Source organism: Limanda limanda, chromosome 6 (genome assembly GCF_963576545.1).
Source record: "Limanda limanda chromosome 6, fLimLim1.1, whole genome shotgun sequence".
NCBI lineage: Eukaryota > Metazoa > Chordata > Actinopteri > Pleuronectiformes > Pleuronectidae > Limanda > Limanda limanda.
Window position 1 is genome coordinate 30,219,372 of NC_083641.1, and position 27,850 is coordinate 30,247,221.

The window sequence follows — 27,850 nt, forward strand, 5'->3', positions numbered from 1 at the left end:
GCTGCTCCACATCAGAGCTTCTTTTCTCCAGCAGACGGATCATCTCAGTGAAGATCTCCTCACTGTCCTCCACTGCTTTATCAGCAGAGCCATTGACGGCCTCCTCCTCCGGTTGAAGCAGCTTCACGTCTTTCTCTGTGTCCTGGACTCTCTGCTGGATTGTTTGTCTCCTCAGCCCGAGCTCTCTCTGCCTCTCAGTCCTTTCTGCTGCAGCTGACACTATGTCGTGGTCTTTATGTTCCTCCACAAAGCAGAGATAACAGATACACTGCTGATCAGTGAGGCAGAACATCTTCATCAGCTCGTCGTGACGAGAGCAGATGTTCTCCTGGAGCTTCTCCGTGGGCTCCACCAGCTTGTGCTTCTTCAATGGAGCTGACTGAAGATGATGCCGGAGGTGTTTTTCACAATAAGAGGCCAAACAATTCAAACAGGACTTGAGAGATTTCCGTTTTCTCCCAGTGCAGACATCACAGGCCACATCTTCAGGTCCAGCATAGCAGTGATCAGCAGGAGCAGCTTGGAGTCCAGTCTTCTTCAGCTCCTCCAGTGAAGCAGCTAACATGGTGCTTGTCTCCAGGACAGGCCTCGGTGTGAAGGTCTGTCTACACTGAGGACAGCTGTAGCTTCCTCTCTCCTCCTCTTTGTCCCAGTGGGTGTTAATACAGCTCTTACAGTAGCTGTGTCCACAGACAGTAGTCACCGGATCCTCCAGTAGATCCAGACAGATCAAACAGGAGAATCTTTCTCTGTCCAGGTGATTTTCTTGCTGCTCCATTTCAGCTGCTGCCAGAGACTATAGAACAGATTCACTTCCTCTGAACACAAACAGATCTCTGCTCCTCCCTCTCTCGTTCACTTCCTCTTTTCTTTCTTCTTCGCTGTACCTCAATGTTTACACGGTTTGAGGAAATGTCCCAATTCTGAGAGGGAGAGAGACGTAACCTTTGCAAGACATGAAGATTCCTTTGATCTATGACCACTGACACTGTCACTGCCGGAGTGCTGCATGGACCATGAATCCTTTGACGGCTCAGCATCAAAGGATTCATGATCCATGTATGCCGCGTTACAGAACATTGTGTTTTATTGGCGTGTAATCAAACTTTGACGCCACGCCACGGTCACACCGTGTGACGAAAAATCTATCGTAGAGTTGGTTTGTATCTCCATCTTGTTGTGATGACACTCATCTCAATTTGAAGTTGATCTGATGAAAGCCCTGGTACAAGTACCTCAAAGTAAAAATGTGGAATATGGCCAAAATGGCCACTATAGGCATAAAAGCAGGCTTCCTGTTGCGTTTCTACAATTGCACCGAAAGGACAAAAAGACAATTCATTTGCCTGAATAATAATAATAATCCTTACCATTTCAATAGGGCCTCACGTCTGTCAGTGCTCGCGCCCTAATGAGACGTATTTTAATGTAAAGTATAAATGGAGTCAGATTATCAAACATATTATGACCTTCTGCACCATTCTTTCTAGATCAGAATCAGAATCAGAATCAGAAGTATTTTATTGCCAAGTACGTTCACACATACAAGGAATTTGCTCTGGTTATTGATGCAAACAATGAACATAGAAACATAAAAACGCAATAAATACAACATACATAGGAGAGCAATACAAAATGGGAAACCAGTATATATTTACTCACTGTATACTTCTTATTTACTTACTTTTTACCAATATTTATACAAAGTAACATTTATTTTGAGATAAACATTTCTGAATAAAAATATATAAAAAATATAAAAAGTGAAGTAAAAAGTGTAATGCTAAATGCAAAACAGTGAACAGTGTCATATTGCAATATGCAATGTAATGCAGTATAATATAATATGATATGATGTAATGTGTTAATTTAACACATCCTAGAGGTGTGGGGGTGGAATAAAAGAGTAAAACAATAAAAAAAAAAACCCAGTTAAGATGAATAATAAAACATTAATAAAAATGTATAACGTGACCTGAACCCAGTTTTAAGTCAAACTTTCTAACTAGTACTATTCACATTCACCTTCACATTATTATTATAATTTTTATTATTATAGTAGTATTGAACAAATGTGCGCCTTAATATTAAAGGTTTGGTTAATTGCTTTGGTAAATGTGTGTCTGCTGCCCTCCTGTGGCCATAGTGTGTGATAACAATCACCACATCGTATTTTCACCATATCTAATAACTTCTGTCGTTTCTTTCTGTAAACTTCCTGATATTTATATGTTTCTAATCTGGAGTCAAACGAATGAGATGGAATCAAAACTGAGCTTCACGTGAATAGTAATCATCATAAAATGATTTTATATTTGTTAAAGTTCACGACTGTTTTTAATCAATTCTGAATATTTAAATTTTTCAATCATCATGATGAAGTTTATCTGCACTTAAATAGAGTTAAATTATAATCTGAAGCGCTCTTCGTTTAAAACACTGCCCTCCTGTGGTCACATTTTGTATGTACACCAATGTTTAGAGTAAATATTTTATTTTGAAAGCAGTAGCACAGGAAGTACTACTATGTTATTATTTCCGCCTTGAGGTAAAAGTACAATCTAACTTCAGTCGTCACGTAGTTTCGCATTGTGGCCACAGGAGGGCAGTGTGCACACGAGCCTCCGCACACGATGGAGTTAAATTAACTTTAAAAACTAGTTTCAACAATTAAATTATTTCATATCGTCCACCTATTGATCCTTAAAACGCAGATTATATTAAACTGATGACGTTTTAATCACAGAACCAGTTTAAAACAACATGGACAAATGATCTTTGTTTACAAAATTAATTTATAATCCTTCTTACTAACTTTTTTTTAATCCCACTTTTTGAAGATAATGTTTTTATAATTATTTTCTTTTAATTAACTGTATTAAAAGAAACCCTTAGGTTCATTTGAGTCGCGGTGTTGATAAAAACGTTTATTTAAAAAATGCAGTGACGCCATCAGGCAGCGCCCGCGTGTGCAGATGACGCAGTTCCGCCATCTTGGCTCTGAGGCTGCGCAGGGAAGCTGCTAGCTGTCTATGCTAGCTGTTAGCTGTTAGCTCGTCGAGGCGCTAGTTTCTGGTTGATTCAGTCCGCGGGAGTTCGAAGCGGTTCCGGTTCCTCGGGTCTGAAGCTGAAGCGGATCCGCGTCGGGGGACTGATGGACGGGGAAGAGGAGGACTTCATGTCCGGGGCCCGCTCCGGTAACACACACACACACAACTGGCTTTGTTTCCCGGTAAAACCTCGCAGCTCCGGGGACTTCCGGTTGTAAACTTTGATCCACGCTCCGCTGGAGAGTTAGCATCGCTAGCTTGTTGTTGTGAGCTAACGATGCTAATGTTGGTCTTTCAAACAGGAAATGTCCGGGTTGTGTGTTTTGAAATAATCAACACAATAACCACGTGACTTCTCAGTGCAGGACGTGCGTTCCTCATTCAGCAGCAGGTGTGAACGGATCCGGTCTGACTCTGGTCTCAGATCAGATCCTGTCTGACTCTGGTCTCAGATCTGATCCGGTCTGACTCTGGTCTCAGATCTGATCCGGTCTGACTCTGGTATCAGATCTGATCCGGTCTGACTCTGGTATCAGATCTGATCCGGTCTGACTCTGGTATCAGATCTGATCCGGTCTGACTCTGGTATCAGATCTGATCCGGTCTGACTCTGGTCTCAGATCAGATCCGGTCTGACTCTGGTATCAGATCTGATCCGGTCTGACTCTGGTATCAGATCTGATCCGGTCTGACTCTGGTATCAGATCTGATCCGGTCTGATTCTAGTCTCAGATCTGATCCGGTCTGACTCTGGTCTCAGATCAGATCCGGTCTGACTCTGGTCTCAGATCAGATCCGGTCTGACTCTGGTCTCAGATCTGATCCGGTCTGACTCTGGTCTCAGATCTGATCCGGTCTGACTCTGGTCTCAGATCAGATCCGGTCTGACTCTGGTCTCAGATCTGATCCGGTCTGACTCTGATCCAGAACCAGATCAGAACCAGCTTCAGATCCGATCCCAGGTCAGATCCTCAGATCCACGTGATCGTCAGATCCTCTGAACTCTGGAGAACATCTGGACCTGCTGGGTTCTTCATGTGATTCACGTGTTGTGTGTCCTCACGTGTTGTGTGTCCTCACCTGTTGTGTGTCCTCACGTGTTGTGTGTCCTCACCTGTTGTGTGTCCTCACGTGTTGTGTGTCCTCACCTGTTGTGTGTCCTCACGTGTTGTGTGTCCTCACCTGTTGTGTGTCCTCACGTGTTGTGTGTCCTCACCTGTTGTGTGTCCTCACGTGTTGTGTGTCCTCACCTGTTGTGTGTCCTCACGTGTTGTGTGTTCTCACGTGTTGTGTGTCCTCACCTGTTGTGTGTCCTCACGTGTTGTGTGTCCTCACCTGTTGTGTGTCCTCACCTGTTGTGTGTCCTCACCTGTTGTGTGTCCTCACGTGTTGTGTGTCCTCACCTGTTGTGTGTCCTCACCTGTTGTGTGTCCTCACGTGTTGTGTGTCCTCACGTGTTGTGTGTCCTCACGTGTTGTGTGTCCTCACGTGTTGTGTGTCCTCACGTGTTGTGTGTCCTCACGTGTTGTGTGTCCTCACGTGTTGTGTGTCCTCACCTGTTGTGTGTCCTCACGTGTTGTGTGTCCTCACCTGTTGTGTGTCCTCACGTGTTGTGTGTCCTCACCTGTTGTGTGTCCTCACGTGTTGTGTGTCCTCACCTGTTGTGTGTCCTGCAGATGACGGCGGCGGCACTCCGGTTCAGGACGAGCACCCGGGGTCAGACGGCGAAGACGTGAGGAGCGAGGGACACGAGTCTGAGGTCAGAACGAGGCTCCGCCCCCTGACGCTCTGTGACATCACAGATGAAGTGAATGTCCTCATGGTTTCTCTGTTTGTCTCCACAGGACGAGGACGGCCCCCCCGCTGCCCAGCTCGGCGGGGACGCCAGCGGCTCCGACCGCGAGGAGCGCACAGCGGCCGACAGCGACTCGGAGGGGGAGGCGCCCGGGAGCCAGCACGACCACGACAAGAGCGACTCGGAGGCGGAGCCTCCTCGTCCTGCCGACAGCGACGGAGACTCGCCGGTCAAACACAGGACGAGTGGGTCGGAGGACGAGGACTCGTCCCCCGTCAAACACAGAGCGCCGGACCACGAGGAGGGGGAGGGGTCGTCTCCGCCTCCTAAACGCCGGGGGAGTAGCTCGGACCATGAGGAGGGGGGGAAGGGGGGGGACCGGCCCACAGCGGCCGCGGACAGCGACTCAGAGGACGAGGACAAACCCGCGGCGTCCAAACAGTCCGACGCCGACAGTGACTCTGACACAGAGACGCACGCCAGACGGGCGGCGCCACAGATAGACTCCGACCAGGAGGAGGGGGGGGAGGAGAGGAAACAGGAAGGAGGGGGGGGGAAGTGGAACGCTGTGATGCAGTCTGACAGTGAGGAGGAGGAGGAGGAGGGACGGAAGAGGAAGGCTGCAGCAGGAAGCGACGGAGAGAAGCAGGAAGAGGAGGAGCCGAGAGACGACAGCGAGCACGAGGAGAAGCCAGGTACTGACCTCTGACCTCTGACCTCAGATCAGGGTTCCCGCGGGGTCTTAAAAATTAAGATACCACCGTTAAAAAAAAAGTGCATTATTTGGATGTTGTTAATGTCATATACGGTAATTCAATGTGCTTGCGCTGCGCATATACTGAGGGTTATACGGTAGTTGCGGTCGCATGTGAGTGACGCTTTGTTGTGAGACACGTTATGCATTAAATGATACATCTGCCTCACGCCGGGTTTACACCGGACGCTGAAGCGACGCCAAAGCTCCCGTCCACTCCCATGCGCCGCTTCAGCGTCCGGTGTAAACAACCATGTGCCGGCGTGCTAAGGATTAGCGCGGAGCGGCGGCGTTTCTCAATCGCAAATACAAATTCTCAATCGCTCTTATTTAGCAAACAGCTTTTAAATTTAGCTTGAGGTTGTTCCAGGCATGTGATGACTGAAAATAAAGGCACAAAAGATTGTTACTTCATTCCAAAAGAATGTCTTTTAATAAACTTTGTTTCATATAAGGGAACTGTTGACACAAAAGCAACGAAAAATCAAGTTTTTGTCCATTTAAAAGCAAGGACAGGCAAAGTGCTAATAAAACAAATAAATTAAAAGTCAAGTATTCATTTTTCCTGTTAACAAAATTGACAGGGAAAGTAACAGCAATAAAAACATCAACAAACGAAACTACAGTCTTCTTCGGACTAAATCATTATGATTAATAAAAGGCGTTTGTCAGGCGATAGGATAACATTTCGCTTTTAAACTCGTTAATAAAAAGTTTAAACCATATTTTTGTAATGGATGCTAGAATCCTTTGCACAGGTATAAACGTGTTTATATAACATCGTAACGAAGGCGAGTCCGCATCGTCTCCGTTACGATGTCACACGTGACTCCTCCTCCTTTTTTTGGACAACCTTTTTCCTCTATGCTGAAAGAATCGTTTATTGAACTCATACTTGGTAACTGTTTGACAAACAAAAGCATCCTTCCTGACTAGTAGGCTCAGTTATTTCTGATTCTATTTGTTACTATTGTTGACCTGTTTGGAGTTCCACCTGCTGTGAGTTCAGAGATACACACACACACACACACACACACACACACACACACACACACACACGCACACACACACACACACACACACACACTGTGTACTGTTATGTTCAGTCGTTGTTATGTTGAACGGGAATACATTTACTTATTTCTTCTTTCATAGTAATTTTCCTTGATACCTTTTTGCCAGCATGGCCGTGAAATAGGTCTTAAATTCTGTTCAAAGGGGTCTTAAAAAGTCTTAAATTTAACTTGTTAAAACCTGTAGGGACCCTGTCTGACCTCTGACCTCTGACCTCAGATCAGATCCGTCACTCAGACACACGTGCACTGGTCATGTGGTGTAAACAGGAAGTAGATTGTCTTCTGGTTGCTTAGTTATAAACACTAGGAACGAGTTAGAGTGAAGTACAGCAGCACTTTGTATTGGCTGCTGGTGCTCGAGTCATGTGACTGATGAGAACCAATCAGGAAGAGGACGTGGGCGTCGGCTTAAAACTCACAAACTCAAGAGTTTCAAACTAAACGAGAGCAGAGGCCGTGGACGCCAGGCGTTACCATGGCAACAGAGACGGGTTTTAAAACTAAAACTGTATATGTGTGGACGGAGCTTAGTGATTAAACCTGTGTGTGTGTGTGTGTGTGTGTGTGTGTGTGTGTGTGTGTGTGTGTGTGTGTGTGTGTGTGTGTGTGTGTGTGTGTGTGTGTGTGTGTGTGTGTGTGTGTGTGTGTGTGTGTGTGTGTGTGTGTGTGTGTGTGTGTGTGTGTGTTTGTGCGTGTGTGCAGTGAAGAGGAAGAAGGCCGTCCTGTCAGACAGTGAGGATGAGGAGAAACCAGGTGAGAGATGTTGAAGTTAATAACCTGATGATCACATGACCCCCGGTGGTCGTCCACGCCCTCACGTGCTTCCTGTTCCTCTCCAGCAGTGAAGAGGAGTCGGGCGGTGTCGGACGACGATGAGAACTCTGACAGCGACGCGGCGCCGGGCCGACCCGACAAGAGTCTCGCCGCCAAACTGCGCGAGCTGGGCTCGGACAGCGGCAGCGAGGACGAGGGCGCCAAGGCGGAGGCGGAGCACAAGGACGAGAAGGCGCTGTTCGGCAGCGACAGCGAATCGGGAGACGAGGAGGAGTGAGTTCAGGATCCACCGCCGGGCGGCGTGAACGGCCCCAGAGCTGCTGCTGTGACCTTTGACCTCTGACCTCTGTTTGTTGCAGGAAAATGATCGCAGACATCTTCGGGGAGTCTGGGGAGGAAGAGGAGGAGGAGTTCACGGTGAGTAGAACCTTCATCACAACAAACAGGTCCCTCCTCTTCTCTGACCTTCGTCCTGACCTCTGACCTCTGTGAGGAGAACTGAGGTCACGAGGTTTCATGATGTTTCAATCTGCTGAGGAGGAGGAGCTGAAGTGTGGGGGTGTGTCTGCTGCAGGGCTTCAACCAGGAGGACCTGGAGGGGGGGGAGCAGCAGAACAAGGAGGAGCAGCAGCAGCAGGAGGAGGAGTCAGAGTCGGACGAGGGCGTCGACCGCAGCGGCCAAGAGTGAGAAGAGATTTATAATAACTTCTGCAAATCAGAAACTTCTCCTGAGCAGGAAACTGCTTCAGACGGAAGTGAAATCAAATCACGCATCGACTGGAGCTCCGCCTCCATCTGTACTTAATATTCAATAAGACAAAATAAAGTATGAGAATCTGCTTTATTCTATAAATATGTTAATAATAATGTTTTATTATTGTATCTTCACATTTTCTAAACGCTCAGTTGAGTTGATATTTTTCTATTCGGCCTTTGAGTCTAAAATGTTGATTATTTTCTTTTTATTTATATGGAATCTTAAAACTTTTCTTTATCGATAAGATCATTTTATTGTGTGTGTGTGTGTGTGTGTCTGTGTGTGTGTGTGTGTCTGTGTGTGTCTGTGTGTGTGTAGCACCAGCTTCATGTCGGACTTCGACATCATGCTCGCTCGCAGGAAGGCGATGAACAGCAAGAGGCGGAAGCACCGCGACGGAGGAACGTTCATCAGCGACGCCGACGACGTGGTCAGCGCCATGATGATGAAGATGACCGAGGCTGCGGAGGTGCGCCCTTCAAAATAAAAGCCTCGGCGTGCTGCTGCTGCTGCTGCTTCTGAGTGAGTCCTGACCCGACGTGTGTTGTTCCCACAGGAGGATCGAACTCTGAACAGTCAGAAGAAACCGGCGCTGAAGAAGCTCACGCTGCTGCCGCACGTGGTCATGCACCTGAAGAAGTAAGAACCCTCCCCCCCCCCCCCCACCAGTGACGAGAACGATTTATCTTCTTTTGTTAAGAGTGTAAGAAGTGAAGGTTTTTCAAAAGTCATCAAACTGTTTTTATTATCAGGTTTGTTCAACTCGTGTTCGGTCTTTTATAGAAACTCTTCTCACGTGTGGTTTGGCTTTTGGATGTTAACGATCCTCGTGGTCGATGCTCTTACTGTAGGAGGAGCTGGAAACAACTCCACCTCCTGCTGTTCTACAGGCCCCGCCCCTCCCCTGGATGTTCCCACATGTTAACCCGACCACCTGCTGCTGCTTCGTGTCCAGATGTTTGACCTCCGGCTGTTTCTCCCTCAGACAGGACCTGAAGGAGACGTTCATCGACAGCGGCGTGATGTCGGCCATTAAAGAGTGGATCAGTCCTCTCCCGGACAAGTCTCTGCCGGCGCTGCGGATCCGGGAGGAGCTGCTGAGGATCCTGCAGGAGGTGAGGTGGCTGCTCCTCCAGCTCTCAGGTGGCGTCTCCTCCAGCATGTTCTCACCCTGTCTCCTCCTCCTCCTCAGCTGCCCAGCGTCAGTCAGGAGACGCTGAAGCACAGCGGCATCGGGCGCTCCGTCATGTTCCTCTACAAACACCCCAAAGAGTCTCGGGCCAACAAGGACCTGGCGCTCAAACTCATCAGTAAGACCCCGCCTCTCTGTGTCGTGTGTTGGTCCGACCGAGGGTTGCAAAGGGGTGGAAAGTTTCCGTAAACTTTACATGGGAAGTTAAGCTCGGGAATATTTGGGAATTTTGAAAAAAAAACTACGCAAATAAAACGCTGAGCAATAAAAACATCATTCAAAACTCTATTTTAAAGATGTATGGAACGTTGAGTTTCAAGCCTCCACTGGTCATTCTTCCATCACATGCACAGATAACTCCCAGCATGCTTCACTCTACAGCAGGGCTACTGAGGCCTGCTGTAGAGTGCAGGACTAGTCAGGTAAGTTTCCATGATATTACTGGGAAAATATATTAGCATGCAGATTGAGGATTGTTCATCTGTTCATCTAGACTATTTCCATTCATTTATCCATCAATTGTAAAATATGTTTACAGACGATTCCAATAGTTTGGCTAACTATTTATATCTCTGGCATTGCATTAGTGTTTTTTTACAAACTTTTTTCTCATCTTATTCTACAGAACAATGCCACGTGCACTCTCTCATGTGTGGAGACATGTCACCCCATCCAATGTAGAAGGAAAGGCTGTGTACATGTGCAAATACTGTGCAAAGACCTATGTTAAGAATGACACAACGATGCAGAAGCATATAGTCAAGTGCCCAAAGTTTCCTCAGGGCTCAAATCAGCCTATGACAAAACAAAATGTTTATATTTATGTCTGTATATGACAAGGTAAATACAGTTAGTATAAATTACCCACAACATTTCCAGTTAATTCCCATTAATTCCCGTTAATTCCCATGGAAAGTTTCAAACTTTGAATATTCCTGGAATTTTGCAACCCTAATCCGACCACAGGTCACTGATGTGTGTGTGTGTCTGGTTTGCAGACGAGTGGTCGCGGCCGATCTTCGGGTTGACGTCGAACTACAAGGGGATGACGAGAGAGGAGCGGCAGCAGAGAGACCTGGACCAGCAGATGCCTCAGAAGCGACGGCTGAGGTACCGCCCACTTTCCTCCCGACAGCGCTACACAGCTGTGATGTTTGTTTATCGTGCGAACTCGTCAGCGCTGAACTTCTCTGGTTAGCGTCTGTGCTCCGTGTGCACCGCGGTGGTACTGCAGGCGTGGTGACATCACGCTACTCGCTCATCCAGTTCACTCTGAGCCTTTGGAGGCGGGGCTGGTGCCCCCTCCTCTGATTGGTCACTTGGGAGACTCCGCCTTCACCTTCTCTCTTCTGTAGCAGCTGTAAACTTCACACTGATCACCAAAACACAAACCTCAGGATGAGGCAGTTTGATAAGAAACCTGGAATCTTTCTAACGTAGATTGAAAAATAAGTTTTTTTATTTATTTTGACTTTTGTATTTCACAAGTTTGATCTTAAACTTTTCAAACAGTTGAACTTGTTTGAAGCTTTGGACTCAAACAGACAAACAGACTGAACCTGTTTCTTCACCTGAAACTGACTCAGTGGAATCCAGGAGGTTCCTGCACCAAACACACACATCTGGTTTCAGTTGTTCCGCTGCCTCTTCCTCCTCTTCCTCCTCTTCCTCCTCTTCCTCCTCTTCCTCCTCCTCTTCTTCCTCTTCCTCCTCCTCTTCCTCCTCTTCCTCCTCTTCCTCCTCCTCTTCTTCCTCTTCCTCCTCCTCTTCCTCCTCTTCCTCCTCTTCCTCCTTTTCCTCCTCTTCCTCCTCCTCTTCTTCCTCTTCCTCCTCTTCCTCCTCTTCCTCCTCTTCCTCCTCTTCCTCCTCTTCTTCCTCCTCTTCTTCCTCTTCCTCCTCTTCTTCTTCCTCTTCCTCCTCTTCATGTCTCAGCTCTGTTCTCCCTCCTCTTCACCTTCTCTTCCTCCTCTTCTTCCTCCTCTTCCTCCTCTTCTTCCTCTTCCTCCTCCTCTTCCTCCTCTTCCTCCTCTTCCTCCTCTTCTTCCTCCTCTTCCTCCTCTTCTTCCTCCTCTTCCTCCTCTTCCTCCTCTTCCTCCTCTTCTTCCTCTTCCTCCTTCTTCCACCTCTTCCTCCTCTTCATGTCTCAGCTCTGTTCTCCCTCCTCTTCACCTCCTCTTCCTCCTCCTCTTCTTCCTCCCCTTCTTCCTCCTCCTCTTCCTCCTCTTCCTCCTCCCCCTCTTCCCCTTCTCCCTCCTTTTCCTCCTCTTTCTCCTCTTCCTCCTCCTCTTCCTCCTCTTCCTCCTCTTCCCCCTCTTCCTCCTCTTCCCCCTCTTCCCCTTCTCCCTCCTTTTCCTCCTCTTCCTCCTCTTCCTCCTCCTCTTCCTCCTCCTCTTCCTCCTCTTCCTCCTCCTCTTCCTCCTCCTCTTCCTCCTCTTCCTCCTCCTCTTCCTCTTCATGTCTCGGCTCTCTTCTCTCTCCTCTTCACCTCCTGTGTTCTTCCTCTCAGTCTTTCCTGTCGTACTGTTTTTTTTTTTCTTTCTGTCATTCATCTTCATCCCTCCATTTCATTTCTCCCCCCCCCCAGTCAGCCTCAGAAGGTGGAGAGGGCGGAGGAACCTGACGTCTTCTCTCCATCCACCAGGTTCAGTCATGTGATTGCATGGTTGCTCTGTGATGACAGTTTAACAGGAAGTGACCGTGACACTAACGAGATTCAGCTTGTTGTGATGAACTCGTTGTTCAGCCGCTGGCGTTGACCCGAGTCGACCCGGTTGCTCCTGAACCATCAGAACCGGGTCTGGTCCAGTTCTCTCTCTGGCTCCTGAACCATTAGAACAGGAAGTGGTTCAGTTCTCTCTCTGGCTCCTGAACCATCAGAACAGGAAGTGGTTCAGTTCTCTCTCTGGCTCCTGAACCATCAGAACAGGAAGTGGTTCAGTTCTCTCTCTGGCTCCTGAACCATCAGAACAGGAAGTGGTTCAGTTCTCTCTCTGGCTCCTGAACCATCAGAACAGGAAGTGGTTCAGTTCTCTCTCTGGCTCCTGAACCATCAGAACAGGAAGTGGTTCAGTTCTCTCTCTGGCTCCTGAACCATCAGAACAGGAAGTGGTTCAGTTCTCTCTCTGGCTCCTGAACCATCAGAACAGGAAGTGGTTCAGTTCTCTCTCTGGCTCCTGAACCATCAGAACAGGAAGTGGTTCAGTTCTCTCTCTGGCTCCTGAACCATCAGAACAGGAAGTGGTCCAGTTCTCTCTCTGGCTCCTGAACCATCAGAACAGGAAGTGGTTCAGTTCTCTCTCTGGCTCCTGAACCATCAGAACAGGAAGTGGTTCAGTTCTCTCTCTGGCTCCTGAACCATCAGAACAGGAAGTGGTCCAGTTCTCTCTCTGGCTCCTGAACCATCAGAACCGGTCTGGTCCAGTTCTCTCTCTGGCTCCTGAACCATCAGAACCGGGTCTGGTCCAGTTCTCTCTCTGGCTCCTGAACCATCAGAACAGGAAGTGGTCCAGTTCTCTCTCTGGCTCCTGAACCATCAGAACAGGAAGTGGTCAAGTTCAGTCTCCGGCTCCTGAACCATCAGAACCGGGTCTGGTCCAGTTCAGTCTCCGGCTCCTGATGCACTTGAGGAGGTTCCAGGAAACGAGTCTGATTCGGTTTTTCTCTGATTCGCTGGTTTTCTGCTGTGATGGAAACTAACACCAGCATGAAGACGCCTGGTTCCAGTAACTGCTCCTGTTTGACTGCAGACAGATTGTGTTTCCATGGTTACCTGATACCAACCACCCTGTCTCTGTCTCCCCCCCCCCCCCTTTAGCTCCGGGGGTCAGACGCCTCGCAGAGACCTGGAGAAGCAGCTCACTGGAGAAGAGAAGTAAGATTCTGTTCAGGTTCAGAATCTCATTTGTGTTCTGAAATGTTTTCATGATGTAATGTTCAGAATCTAAAGGTTTGATTTTGTCTTTGTTTAAGAAACTTAACGTATTGTGGACTGTCCGTTTAGAATCTCACAGGAAGTCACAGTTATATTGTTATTATAACAACTGGATCCCCCCCCCCCCCCCATAGAGCCCTGCGACCCGGCGACCCCGGGTTCTGCGCCCGGGCTCGAGTCCCGATGCCGTCCAACAAGGACTACGTGGTCCGGCCCAAGTGGAACGTGGAGGGCGACTCCAGCAGGGTGAGCACATCACAGGAGCAATATCATAATTCTTAGATGAAGTGTTTCTAAGGTTTGATAAAGATAATCTGAGAATATGATTTTGTTTGAAGAACTGAAGAAAAAAGCTTATTAAATACACTGTTAATGATCCACTGGTTATTAACAGTAGTTACAATTACTGAAAATACGATTGTATATTGTTGGAAAATATCTTGTTACCGTGTTAATACATATATTCATGACTCAACACATTAGGGGGAAAAAATTCCACTTTTCCACTTAATATATTTAGACAAAAAATGCTAAATGATTTTCCTGATAATTGATGACCTCAGAGGTCAGGAGCGGAGCTGTGATTGGTCCTCTGTAGAGCGGCGTAAGAAAGGCATCGTCCACAGGGGGCGCTCAAGGTCAGCATAGAGGAACACAATGCCCCTGTAGCTCCTGTGGTTGACCAGTAGGGGGCAGTAAGTCCTTTCCATGGTGTGCAGTGAGGGTCCAGCTGTGTGGCGTCCACAGAGAGAGGGAGGGTCTGACCTCTGACCCACATGTGACCTCAGCTGCGAACACGTCCCGACCAAACAAGAAGTGAATTTATTGTCCTTTCAGTGAAAGTTCACGTTCGTATTAAAACTCGGCTGTGAAAGACGCCGTGAAGAATCTGTCAATCAATCCATCTCCTGCTCAGTGTCACCATGACTCAGCACTTCCTGAGATCCACGGACCATCGGTGGAAGAACTGAAAACTTGAATGAAAGTAACTTTACATCAGAGGAACTGGACTGAGTGAATGTGTCTCGGCCGTCGCTCACCCGTCTCCCTGTGTGTCTCTGTGCCCCCCCCCCCCCTCAGCAGGGTCCCATGAAGAAAGGCGTTTCCCGCGTCGATAAACAGATGCGTCGAATCGCTGACATCCGGCGCCTGACGAAGCCGGGTCACGCGGTGAAGATCAGCGTGGAGGGGAACCGGATGCCGCTCTGATCTTCACCTCCGGAGGATTTATACACTTCTTTTTCTTTTTAATGTTTTGTTCCTGAACCCCCCCCCACCCCCCCCTCCTCAGGTCCTGCCTTTGCTCGAGGGCTAAGGTCAAAGTGGGAGTGTCTGATGATGTCACAGATATTTGAGAGATTTTGACCCCCCCCCCCCCCCAGGTTTCCCAGAACCGAAATCAGGAATCAAACCATCCAGCTCTGCCTTTTTAGTTTCTGGATGTGAAGGTGTTTTTATTTTGCCGAGCAGACGCCCCCCCCCCCGGTCAGGCCCCTCCCCCTGGTCCGCCCCCCCCCCCCCCCCCGGCTGTGAATGATCTGTATCTGATGATGATCTTGTTAATAAAGTCACAAACTCTCTTCACTCTCAGCTTCCTGATGTTTTCAGACCAAACACATTAAAGAGCCTCGGATCATAAACATCCCATAATGCAACATCAGTTTATTAATACTGCTGCTGTCCTCCTCTTCCTCTTTTCACCACTCATAAACCTGAGCTCCTCTGACATATGTTAATGTCTCTTTATTATTAATATAGTTATTACATCAACAAATCACTTTATTGTCCAGATTCAGATCCGAGTCTGACCTTTGACCTTGAGGAAGAAACAAACACTTTCAGATCCGTCATCGTTTAATCTTTATTAAGCACGAGATCACGTAGATTAAGAAGCGTTTTCAAACCAGGATCAGTCAACGGGTCCGAACAGGAAACGTTTCCACGGCATCACCGGCTGGATCCAGGTCAAAGGTCGGGTCTGTGGTGCTGAAGCTGCAGAACATGACTCAGCAGTTTTCTCCTGCAGCTTCTCAGAGGAACATTCTGTCAGTCGTTCATGTTTTAGCTTCTATTTGTGTTTGTAATGAGGAAGCTTCTAACTGGGGGGGGGGTCTTCAGGTCTCTGATGATCCTCGACAGTTTTGAGATTTGATTCTGAGACAGAACCTGGGATCCAGATTCATCCACTTGAATCAGTAACGATATTCACATGGAAACAAATATTCAGACTTGACTCTTTTCCGAATGAGACATGAATTCAGATTTTGCAGGAGATGGTGAAGAATTTTCAAGAATCAACAACTGATGTTTTCATTTATCAGCAAATTAGAAAACAACTGAATCATTAGTTACAGCCTTGATTTGGAGATGATGTGATATAATATCATCATCTCCAAGGTTATGGATCCTGATGTCTAACGATGATCAACCAGACGTCTCCTCAGATGTTGCACCTGGTGAAGATCCACGAGACAAACGGATCCTTCATGTGAATATGGGATATACAAATCAAATGTGAGTGACTGATGGTTAATAGAATATTCCTGTTGACATGTTAAAGACCTTAGTCTGATTATGATTCATGTATTGATATTGTTTTAAAATCCCAACCTGAAAGAGTTTAATGTGACGTCACAGGTCAGAGGTCAGAGCTCCAACAGGAAGTGATGATGAGGATGTGAACATGATGTCTGATCTGATTATTGATATGAACTCGTCTCAATCACAGAATGTTAGTTTCCAGGTGAACGACCTCGATGTCTCAGTGCAGAAGTTTTTCTCTTATAGAAAGTGAATGCAGGTTTTGAACGTATTGACCATATTAAGACTTCCTGTGGGCGTGGACAAGATGAAAACCACACGAAGGATGAAAGTCAAATCACTTTGATCTTTTCTTTGGTCCTGACTCTTCTGCAGGTGTGAAGGATTCACGGAGCAGCACCTGAATGCATCATAGCACATTCATTGCTGTGTGTGTGTGTGTGTGTGTGTGTGGGGGGGGTGATTGACGGGTGATAGGCGTGTGGTGGGCGTGTCCCAGCAGGTGACTGGCAGTCGGTGATTGGCTGTGGTGAGTCTGCAGAGAGAATTCTGTTTTCAGATTAACGACAAACGAACTTCGTTAACTTCATCGTGAACGAAGGTGACTGTACCTGTCCAGAGGGGGCGGGCTTTCAGCGGCAGGGGGTGGAGCCTATCCTCTGCTGCTCGGTAGACGACTCATGCCGATCCTGTCGATGGGAGGAGGATGGACTCGTCGCCGTGGCAACTCTGCGACTTTACTTTAAAACAAGAAGAAGAAGAAGATAAACAACAAAAGGAAGATTAAAATGAAGGAATCTTTAATTATTTAGGTTTTAAATCAAAGTTAAATTTTAAAGGTCCAGTGACTCGGTTTTCACTAGTGGTGAAGTTGTAGATTGCACTCAGGCGTGTGTCTCAGGCGTGTGTCTCAGGCGTGTGTCTCAGGCGTGTGTCTCAGGCGTGTGTCTCAAGCGTGTGTCTCAGGCGTGTGTCTCAGGCGTGTGTCTCAGGCGTGTGTCTCAGGCGTGTGTCTCAGGTGTGTGTCTCAGGCGTGTGTCAGGCGTGTGTCTCAGGCGTGTGTCTCAGGCGTGTGTCTCAGGCGTGTGTCTCAAGCGTGTGTCTCAGGTGTGTGTCTCAGGCGTGTGTCTCAGGCGTGTGTCTCAGGCGTGTGTCTCAGGCGTATGTCTCAGGCGTGTGTGTCAGGCGTGTGTGTCAGGCGTGTGTCTCAGGCGTGTGTCTCAGGTGTGTGTCTCAGGTGTGTGTCTCAGGTGTGTGTCTCAGGCGTGTGTGTCAGGCGTGTGTGTCAGGCGTGTGTCTCAGGCGTGTGTCTCAGGCGTGTGTCTCAGGCGTGTGTCTCAGGCGTGTGTCTCAGGCGTGTGTCTCAAGCGTGTGTCTCAGGCGTGTGTCTCAGGCGTGTGTCTCAGGTGTGTGTCTCAGGCGTGTGTCTCAGGTGTGTGTCTCAGGCGTGTGTGTCAGGAGTGTGTCTCAGGCGTGTGTCTCAGGCGTGTGTCTCAGGTGTGTGTCTCAGGCGTGTGTGTCAGGCGTGTGTCTCAGGCGTGTGTCTCAGGCGTGTGTCTCAGGCGTGTGTCAGGTGTGTGTCTCAGGCGTGTGTCTCAGGCGTGTGTCTCAGGCGTGTGTCTCAGGTGTGTGTCTCAGGCGTGTGTGTCAGGCGTGTGTGTCAGGCGTGTGTCTCAGGCGTGTGTCTCAGGCGTGTGTCTCAGGCGTGTGTGTCAGGCGTGTGTGTCAGGCGTGTGTCTCAGGCGTGTGTCTCAGGTGTGTGTCTCAGGTGTGTGTCTCAGGTGTGTGTCTCAGGCGTGTGTGTCAGGCGTGTGTGTCAGGCGTGTGTCTCAGGCGTGTGTCTCAGGTGTGTGTCTCAGGTGTGTGTCAGGTGTGTGTCTCAGGTGTGTTTCTCAGGTGTGTGTCTCAGGTGTGTGTCTCAGGTGTGTGTCTCAGGTGTGTGTCTCAGGCGTGTGTCTCAGGTGTGTCTCAGGCGTGTGTCTCAGGTGTGTGTCTCAGGTGTGTGTCTCAGGTGTGTGTCTCAGGTGTGTGTCTCAGGCGTGTGTCTCAGGTGTGTGTCTCAGGCGTGTGTCTCAGGTGTGTGTGTCAGGTGTGTGTCTCAGGTGTGTGTCTCAGGTGTGTGTCTCAGGCGTGTGTGTCAGGCGTGTGTGTCAGGCGTGTGTCTCAGGCGTGTGTCTCAGGCGTGTGTCTCAGGCGTGTGTCTCAGGCGTGTGTCTCAGGCGTGTGTCTCAAGCGTGTGTCTCAGGCGTGTGTCTCAGGTGTGTGTCTCAGGTGTGTCTCACACTCGTCCTACCTCTGCTTGCTTGTTGCCTGTTTGGTTGCCATGGCGCTGACTGACAGGCGGTCCAGAGGTGCGCTGTTGCCGGGGAAACTCCTCTTCCTCTTTGGCTCCATGACATCATTCTCCATCCTCACCAGGTCGTCCAGTAGGAGCAGCTTTGCCGTTAGCTCCTCCCCTTCTCGCTTCACTCCTCCGGGACGGAAACGAAACGCTGGGCGTGGCCTCGGGAGGGGCCGGCCTACATGCTGGAGCACAGGGACAGGAGGGGGGGGGGTGAGGCTACGTCCTGACACTAAAGGTTACCTGATGATATGAGGTGATTATTAATGCTGATATATATTTAATAAAAGTGTCTGATTCCTAAGATGTCGTTATCAAACGGTCACACACTGGTTTGATTTTTGACAGTTTTACCATTAACTTTATCATAAATAATGATAAATACATAGAAAATATAACCTATATAGTGATATATAATATTAGATATAATAATCTAACATCAGTTAAAAAATGCGACGTCTGCCGGGTGGAGGTGAAACATCTGACTGACAGGTCACATGGAATCATCTGGAGATGATGCAGACAGATTGAATACATATTCACATCTGAGTGGCTCCTCCCCTTTCTATCACCAGAGTTGTGACTGATGTGAAGTCTTGTGTTTTCTGTGAGGGCGGATCCGTTTGGAACAATATTGACCCGAGCAGAGGAAAGCCTCCCTGCTCCGCTCAGTGTTTTCTTGCGTCAGGACTTCATGTTGTGGATCAGCTCTGACGTCACGACCCCGGCGGCGGGCGGTCGCTGGCTTCCTGTGCGCCCGCTGCTCTGATGAGTCAGCGATCAGGTTTCATCCAGACTAAACAGAAACCACCTTCAGGGGCCCTCTGAGGGAGGGGCCGCTTGCTTTGGCCCTCGGGATGATTTGATAAGAAACAATCTGATCTGATCCACGACTGAAGCATCAGCTCAACACAGGAATCAAAACCAGTCATGTGGCTGATGATGAATGTTCATAAATCTATGTTCACAATCAACTTTCTCCGGCTTCGCTGGAATGAATCTAAAACCAGGGATGGTCAGCCTCAGTAAATAATTCATAGATATCAATTAATAACTTGTTTTCATCCTGTAACATTTACACACCTGCGGCTGCTGTCGGACTCTGAAGGTTTCAACGCTGCAGTGCAGCAGAGTGATGATCAGCAGGAAGGAGAACAGCCGCCAGCTGCAGGACTGCATCTGCAAGAGGAACAAGAAGAGCACCTGAATGCATCACCGCTGAAACAAGAGGAGCACCTGAATGCATCACAGCTGAAACAAGAGGAGCACCTGAATGCATCACAGCAATGCATCACAGCTGAAACAAGAGGAGCACCTGAATGCATCACAGCTGAAACAAGAGGAGCACCTGAATGCATCACCGCTGAAACAAGAGGAGCACCTGAATGCATCACAGCAGAAACAAGAGGAGCACCTAAATGCATCACCGCTGAAACAAGAGGAGCACCTGAATGCATCACAGCTGAAACAAGAGGACCACCTGAATGCATCACCGCTGAAACAAGAGGAGCACCTGAATGCATCACAGTTCTACCAAGAAGAGCACCTGAATGCATCACAGTTCTAACAAGAAGAGCACCTGAATGCATCACAGCAGAAACAAGAGGATCACCTGAATGCATCACAGCTGAAACAAGAGGAGCACCTGAATGCATCACCGCTGAAACAAGAGGATTACCTGAATGCATCACAGCTGAAACAAGAGGAGCACCTGAATGCATCACCGCTGAAACAAGAGGAGCACCTGAATGCATCACAGCTGAAACAAGAGGAGCACCTGAATGCATCACCGCTGAAACAAGAGGATTACCTGAATGCATCACAGCTGAAACAAGAGGAGCACCTGAATGCATCACCGCTGAAACAAGAGGAGCACCTGAATGCATCACAGCTGAAACAAGAGGAGCACCTGAATGCATCACCGCTGAAACAAGAGGAGCACCTGAATGCATCACAGCTGAAACAAGAGGAGCACCTGAATGCATCACCGCTGAAACAAGAGGAGCACCTGAATGCATCACAGCTGAAACAAGAGGACCACCTGAATGCATCACAGTTCTAACAAGAAGAGCACCTGAATGCATCACAGCAGAAACAAGAGGATTACCTGAATGCATCACAGCTGAAACAAGAGGAGCACCTGAATGCATCACCGCTGAAACAAGAGGATTACCTGAATGCATCACAGCTGAAACAAGAGGAGCACCTGAATGCATCACCGCTGAAACAAGAGGAGCACCTGAATGCATCACAGCTGAAACAAGAGGAGCACCTGAATGCATCACCGCTGAAACAAGAGGAGCACCTGAATGCATCACCGCTGAAACAAGAGGAGCACCTGAATGCATCACAGCTGAAACAAGAGGACCACCTGAATGCATCACAGTTCTAACAAGAGGAGCACCTGAATGCATCAGAGTTCTACCAAGAAGAGCACCTGAATGCATCACAGCAGAAACAAGAGGAGGACCTGAATCCATCACAGTTCTAACAAGAGGAGCACCTGAATGCATCACAGCTGAAACAAGAGGAGCACCTGAATGCATCACAGCAGAAACAAGAGGAGCACCTAAATGCATCACAGTTCTAACAAGAAGAGCACCTGAATGCATCACAGCAGAAACAAGAGGAGCACCTGAATGCATCACAGTTCTAACAAGAGGAGCACCTGAATGCATCACAGCTGAAACAAGAGGACCACCTGAATGCATCACAGTTCTAACAAGAAGAGCACCTGAATGCATCACAGCAGAAACAAGAGGAGCACCTGAATGCATCACAGTTCTAACAAGAAGAGCACCTGAATGCATCACAGCAGAAACAAGAGGAGGACCTGAATCCATCACAGTTCTAACAAGAGGACCACCTGAATGCATCACAGCTGAAACAAGAGGAGCACCTGAATGCATCACAGCTGAAACAAGAGGAGCACCTGAATGCATCACCGCTGAAACAAGAGGAGCACCTGAATGCATCACAGTTCTAACAAGAAGAGCACCTGAATGCATCACAGCAGAAACAAGAGGAGCACCTGAATGCATCACAGTTTAACAAGAGGAGCACCTGAATGCATCACAGTTCTAACAAGAGGAGCACCTGAATGCATCACAGCAGGAACAAGAGGAGCACCTGAATGCATCACAGCAGAAACAAGAGGAGCACCTGAATGCATCACAGTTTAACAAGAAGAGCACCTGAATGCATCACAGCAGAAACAAGAGGAGCACCTGAATGCATCACAGTTTAACAAGAGGAGCACCTGAATGCATCACAGCTGAAACAAGAGGAGCACCTGAATGCATCACAGTTCTACCAAGAAGAGCACCTGAATGCATCACAGCTGAAACAAGAGGAGCACCTGAATGCACCAGTCGCGGTTTACGTCATTGTGTTTCATAAATTGTATTTGTTTTACCTTCTTAATAAATCACTAAAAAAACTTTCTGTATGAAACATGAGTCGAGCATCGACGGCAGAACGAACTCAGAGGAAAGATGACAACAGAAACTTTAAAGTAAGGTTAGTGGGTCGAGTTCAGGTCGTAGAGTTAAGTTATAAAACCTTCACTATCATCAAAATGTGACTTAATGTGTTTGAGTGAGTTATGATTCCATCACCAAGAACGTTCAGAAATATAACTTCTTGTTTTTAGTCAGTTTTGATTGATTCGTCCCAATTTAATTCAAAGTCATCTCTCTCTCTCTGTCTCTCTCTCTCTCTCCCATCTCACTCTCTCTCTCTCACACACACACACACACACACAGCAGGACACTTTTAGCTCAGCTGACGGGTGAAGAGTATTGTCCAGCAACATCGGCTAATTTTAGCATTTTCCATCCCTACAAATAAACGCCTTTTGACCGTCACATAAACGCACGCTTACGTGCACGGCCCTGCATACCCCTCTCTTCCCCCTGATACACACACACACACACACACACACACAGACAGACACACACACAGTAACACATTATTCCCTGCAAACAGATGCTAAGACAGTCAGACTCAAACCTTTGCCTTCATCGTCACACACATTTTTCATGATGCACAGACTGCTGTTCACGCTCCTCAACAAGCACACAAACATATTCAGCCAGTCATGCACACACACACACACACGAACCATGAACTTTTCCCATTCACATCCCTGCTGATGCTGACCTACTGCAGCTCTCATTCATGCACGTGTGAGGACTCACACACTCCCACACTGTGAATTCTTCCATTCACAAAAATACCCTGTATCCTTCTGCCTCATCGTCACAGATGCATCAGAAAACACCTGAACAGTCAAAAGTGTATCAGGAACTTTTACTGTGATTTAATTTAACAAATTAAACCTTTCAAGATGTATGTTTTAATTTGAATCACAGAGAATAAAGATCTATTAAAAATAAAAAATCATGCAAAACATCAGAATCAAGGATTTCATCTCAGAAGACGAATAATTGTTTCTTTTAACCACAGAATAAATCGGTTTCTGCAGCTCTGATTAGTTTTGTGCTGACAAATTGAAACAGAAAAACAAACCAGCAGCTGAAATGAGTCACAGAAAAATCTAATGACAAACTTAATATGAAAATAGTAAATGTGAAAATATTTAGCTGCAAAGAGTTCAAATGTGCATCAAATGTTTCGTGCAGAGAATCTGACAAAAACTTTTCTCAAACAAATTTGGGATAATATTTAAAAAGAGAATCACCTTGTGAAAAAACACATTTTTTGAAAAGTAAACCCGCAAGAGTGTGAGCCTGTGCACACCTGCACAACACACACACACACACACACACACACACACACACACACACACACACACACAGTAACATGTGTACATGAGTGTGTACCTTCAGGGTGAGTCTCTGTGAGGAGGAGCGTCTCTGTCGTCTCTTCTCTCTGTTCTTGTCTTGTTGTGGCTTCACATCAGGTTTTATAGCAGCTGCCCGGGAATCTCCTGTCCAATCAGCAGCCTCCGCTCCTGTGACATCACTTCCTTTGCTTCTTTTGAGTGTGTGTGTGTGTGTGTGTGTCTGGAATTTCACCATCAGACCCATTACCTGTTAATGAAATCTCCTGGGAGCAATCACAGCTCTGAGGTTCCTCTCCACGATCGGGATGTGATCCACTCCACCAGAGCTCCACTTGTTGATGTAGCAGTTACCAGACTGGGTTAAGTTCATCTGGGAGGAAAGTTCTCCAAACTACCAACAACCACTCCATCTACTTTGAGTTCTGAGGATAATAATGTGACTCGATCGCGATCACAGTACAAATGTACCAGGACAGACACACAACAACTAGCCTGCTCTCCTACAGAGAGAATGAGATGCACTGGCTCAAAGGTTCAAGTGATTCACTTTGTTTTCAAGCATTGTGCAAACAAAAGAATTAAAAACAACAATAATCTAAGTAAAACGTGTTGGATCATAACGTTCACTCACTCCACAACACAGATTGATTATCACAAGTAAACCAGTAGGTGGCGCAGTACCCCTAGGTTCTCTTCAGTGAGTGAGGTTCTTCACTAACCATCAGGCCACCGGGAAACGTCCTGGAGTCTCCTGACGTCCTGGAGCTCCTGATGTCCTGGAGCTCCTGATGTCCTGGAGCTGCTGACGTCCTGGAGCTCCTGACGTCCTGGAGCTCCTGATGTCCTGGAGCTCCTGATGTCCTGGAGCTCCTGAAGTCCTGGAGCTCCTGACGTCCCTGGAGCTCCTGATGTCCTGGAGCCTCCTGATGTCCTGGAGCCTCCTGATGTCCTGGAGCTCCTGACGTCCTGGAGTCTCTTGATGTCCTGGAGCTCCTGATGTCCTGGAGTCTCCTGACGTCCTGGAGCTCCTGATGTCCTGGAGCTCCTGACGTCCTGGAGTCTCCTGACGTCCTGGAGCCTCCTGATGTCCTGGAGCTCCTGGAGCTCCTGACGTCCTGGAGCTCCTGACGTCCTGGAGCTCCTGACGTCCTGGAGCTCCTGACGTCCTGGAGCTCCTGACGTCCTGGAGCTCCTGACGTCCTGGAGCTCCTGATGTCCTGGAGCCTCCTGTTGTCCTGGAGCTCCTGATGTCCTGGAGCCTCCGATGTCCTGGAGCTCCTGACGTCCTGGAGCTCCGGACGTCCTGGAGCTCCTGATGTCCTGGAGCTCCTGATGTCCTGGAGTCTCCTGATGTCCTGGAGTCTCCTGATGTCCTGGAGCTCCTGATGTCCTGGAGCTCCCGATGTCCTGGAGCTCCCGATGTCCTGGAGCTCCCGACGTCCTGGAGCTCCTGATGTCCTGGAGCTCCTGATGTCCTGGAGTCTCCTGATGTCCTGGAGCTCCTGATGTCCTGGAGCTCTTGATGTCCTGGAGTCTCCTGATGTCCTGGAGTCTCCTGATGTCCTGGAGTCTCCTGATGTCCTGGAGCTCCTGATGTCCTGGAGTCTCCTGATGTCCTGGAGTCTCCTGATGTCCTGGAGCTCCTGATGTCCTGGAGCTCTTGATGTCCTGGAGTCTCCTGATGTCCTGGAGCTCCTGACGTCCTGGAGCTCCTGATGTCCTGGAGTCTCCTGATGTCCTGGAGCTCCTGATGTCCTGGAGCTCTTGATGTCCTGGAGTCTCCTGATGTCCTGGAGTCTCCTGATGTCCTGGAGTCTCCTGATGTCCTGGAGTCTCCTGATGTCCTGGAGCTCCTGATGTCCTGGAGCTCCTGATGTCCTGGAGCCCTGATGTCCTGGAGCTCCTGATTTCCTGGAGCTCCCGATGTCCTGGAGCTCCCGATGTTCTGGAGCTCCTGATGTCCTGGAGTCTCCTGACAACTTCATCCTGCTGCTTGGAGAAACTGATAGCAGACGTGTACAGAAGCAGCGTGAGCAGGAGAGGAGCTGAAGCTCAGGAGATCTGTCAAAGCAACAAAATATCTGAGAGCAAGTGCAGAGTTCTAGCACAAGCAGAAACATCTAAACACAGACAGGGTGTGTTTGAGTGTGAGCTCTGGATTTAGAGTGAAAGCTTCACAACGTCTGAACGAGAAATGAGTCCTGATCTCAGGCTGAAGGACCAAGCTCCGGAATCAAACATCAGGATGAACGGTTCCTCAGAGCAGGAGAGGAGTTCTGGGTCTGGATCAAACTGAACCTGGTTCTGGTCCAGAGTGAAAACACTTTGTTGGACAGTTTTGACCAATCACAGGAAGTAGAGACAGAATTAAACTGTAGAAGAAGAAGAAGAAGAAGAAGAAGAAGAAGAAGAAGAAGAAGAAGAAGAAGAAGAAGAAGAAGAAGAAGCAGCTGCAGTCTTCACCTCCAACGATGTAATGGTTGAACCACGAGGACGTTCATGGTGCATTTGAACTAGTGGTAGTAGTAACTAGCACAGTACTGTAGAGTACTGTGGAGTACTGTAGTACTGTAGTACTGTGGAGTACTGTAGTACTGTAGTACTGTAGTACTGTAGTACTGTGGAGTACTGTAGTACTGTAGTACTGTGGAGTACTGTAGTACTGTAGTACTGTAGTACTGTAGTACTGTAGTACTGTGGAGTACTGTAGTAAGTACTGTAGTACTGTAGTACTGTGGAGTACTGTAGTACTGTAGTACTGTAGTTCTGTAGTACTGTGGAGTACTGTAGTACTGTAGTACTGTAGTACTGTGGAGTACTGTGGAGTACTGTAGTACTGTAGTACTGTAGTACTGTAGTACTGTAGTACCGGAGCACTGCGCCTGAAGGTGCTGATGCTGCTAGTGATACCAACATCATGTTACCATGGCAACCTAATGAAGCGCTTCATTAATTTCCTCTATTCAAACACAAAAACTACTACCCCCCTCCCCACCCCCCAAATGACAACACGCCCAAATCAGACGCCGTCTAGAAACCAATCAGAGTCCAGTATAGGTAGACTCCGCCCACAGAGGTGACGACCACAGGACTAAACTCTTCAGGCTCTAAATCACAAAGTGAAACCAGAAGTCACAGATCAGATGGAACATGGAACAGATGGAGCTTCAGGTCCGGAGCGGAGTCCAGATCACAGGCGTCCATGTTGTCCTCTCTGTGGCCGTTGCTATGGGCGACTCTGTTGTCCTTGTTGCCATAGTGACGTCACAGAGGACGCTGGTCCAAATTAAAAGCCAAAAACACAGAGCGCCAGATTCATGACTCACCTGTCGCTCAGAGTTCCTGTGAGTTTAAACTTTACAGTTTGACCTCCGGGGGGGGGGGGGGGGCGGAGCCAGGTGAACCCACGCCGACACGGGACGGGTTCCACACCAGTGATCTCACACCTGCACCTCTGTGTGTGTGTGTCTATCTGTGTGTGTGTGCATCCTGTGTGTGTGTGTCTATCTGTGTGTGTGTGCATCCTGTGTGTGTGTGTCTATCTGTGTGTGTGTGTCTATCTGTGTGTGTGTGTTTCTATCAGTGTGTGTGTGTGTGTGTCTATTTGTGTGTGTGTGTTTCTATCTGTGTGTGTGTGTTTCTATCTGTGTGTGTGTGTATCCTGTGTGTGTGTGTCTATCTGTGTGTGTGTGTCTATCTGTGTGTGTGTGTGTCTATCTGTGTGTGTGTGTGTGTGTCTATCTGTGTGTGTGTGTCTATCTGTGTGTGTGTGTTTCTATCTGTGTGTGTGTGTTTCTATCTGTGTGTGTGTGTGTCTATCTGTGTGTGTGTGTGTCTATCTGTGTGTGTGTGTCTATCTGTGTGTGTGTGTTTCTATCTTAACCTGGATTCTGACCCTAGAACAAAGTCTTAAGTTTAAGTTAAGGGAAGAGTTAGGAATTGGTTGTGATGGTTAAGGTGAGTGGGGGGGGGGGGGGGGGTTAGGGGCTTCAAGAAGCCAATGAGTGTCCTCACAACGATGGAGGGACACGTGTGTGTGTGAGTGTTTGCATGTGTGTGTGGGTGCGGGTGGATGGGGGGGTCACATGACATCACAAGGTCGTCACTAATTAAAGGGCAAGTGGACGGGGGGGTGGGTGTTTCCGTCATTATTAGCCTGTTAGCTGCAGTGTCATTACTGTTATTAACCCAGGTGTGTTTTCACAATGACCCAATCCTCCGTTCTGAAGGAGGGAGGGAGGGAGGGAGGGAGGGAGGGAGGGAGGGAGGGAGGGAGGGAGGGAGGGAGGGAGGGAGGGAGCGATGGAGGGGTGGAGGGATGGAGGGATGGAGGGATGGAGGGAGGGATGGAGGGATGGAGGGATGGAGGGATGGAGGGATGGAGGGATGGAGGGAGGGATGGATGGAGGAAGGGATGGAGGGAGGGATGGAGGGATGGAGGGAGGGAGGGATGGAGGGATGGAGGGAGGGATGAAGGGAGGGATGGAGGGGTGGAGGGATGGAGGGATGGAGGGATCGAGGGAGGGATGGATGGATGGAGGGATGGAGGGATGGAGGGATGGAGGGATGGAGGGAGGGAGGGAGGGATGGAGGGATGGATGGAGGGATGGAGGGATGGATGGATGGAGGGATGGATGGATGGATGGAGGGATGGAGGGAGGGATGGAGGGATGGAGGGATGGAGGGATGGAGGGATGGAGGGAGGAAGGGAGGAAGGGATGGAGGGAGGGATGGAGGGATGGAGGGATGGAGGGAGGGATGGAGCGAGGGATGGAGGGAGGGAGGGAGGGATGGAGAGATGGAGGGATGGAGGGATGGATGGATGGAGGGAT

The 27,850-nt window shown here is 48.4% G+C and overlaps 1 protein-coding gene across 3 annotated transcripts; it reads left to right on the forward strand.

The window, feature by feature from the left end:
• The first annotated feature begins 2,997 nt into the window (after window positions 1-2,997).
• LOC133003978 (protein IWS1 homolog) lies at window positions 2,998-14,616 on the forward strand. 3 transcript variants are annotated; one of them, XM_061073820.1, is made up of 15 exons: window positions 2,998-3,197; window positions 4,727-4,809; window positions 4,895-5,540; window positions 7,378-7,428; window positions 7,515-7,722; window positions 7,809-7,866; window positions 8,024-8,133; window positions 8,525-8,675; window positions 8,763-8,845; window positions 9,192-9,321; window positions 9,399-9,516; window positions 10,397-10,508; window positions 13,213-13,269; window positions 13,464-13,575; window positions 14,410-14,616. In XM_061073820.1, exons 1-15 carry the CDS (start codon window positions 3,155-3,157, stop codon window positions 14,536-14,538), a joined length of 2,091 nt encoding a protein of 696 aa, XP_060929803.1. In that variant the 5' UTR covers window positions 2,998-3,154; the 3' UTR covers window positions 14,539-14,616. The 3 variants fall into 3 exon arrangements, with proteins under 3 accessions (XP_060929803.1, XP_060929804.1, XP_060929805.1); XM_061073821.1 differs by having other exon boundaries at window positions 14,413-14,616; XM_061073822.1 differs by having other exon boundaries at window positions 7,518-7,722.
• Window positions 14,617-27,850: the final 13,234 nt, after the last annotated feature.

Bases quoted from the DNA above. Each gene is read 5' to 3' on its own strand.
- LOC133003978 (XM_061073820.1), top strand. From the start codon at position 3,155: ATGGACGGGGAAGAGGAGGACTTCATGTCCGGGGCCCGCTCCG. The intron at 4,810-4,894 runs GTCAGAACGAGG...TTGTCTCCACAG, and splicing joins GCGAGGGACACGAGTCTGAG to GACGAGGACGGCCCCCCCGC. The intron at 9,322-9,398 runs GTGAGGTGGCTG...CCTCCTCCTCAG, and splicing joins TGCTGAGGATCCTGCAGGAG to CTGCCCAGCGTCAGTCAGGA.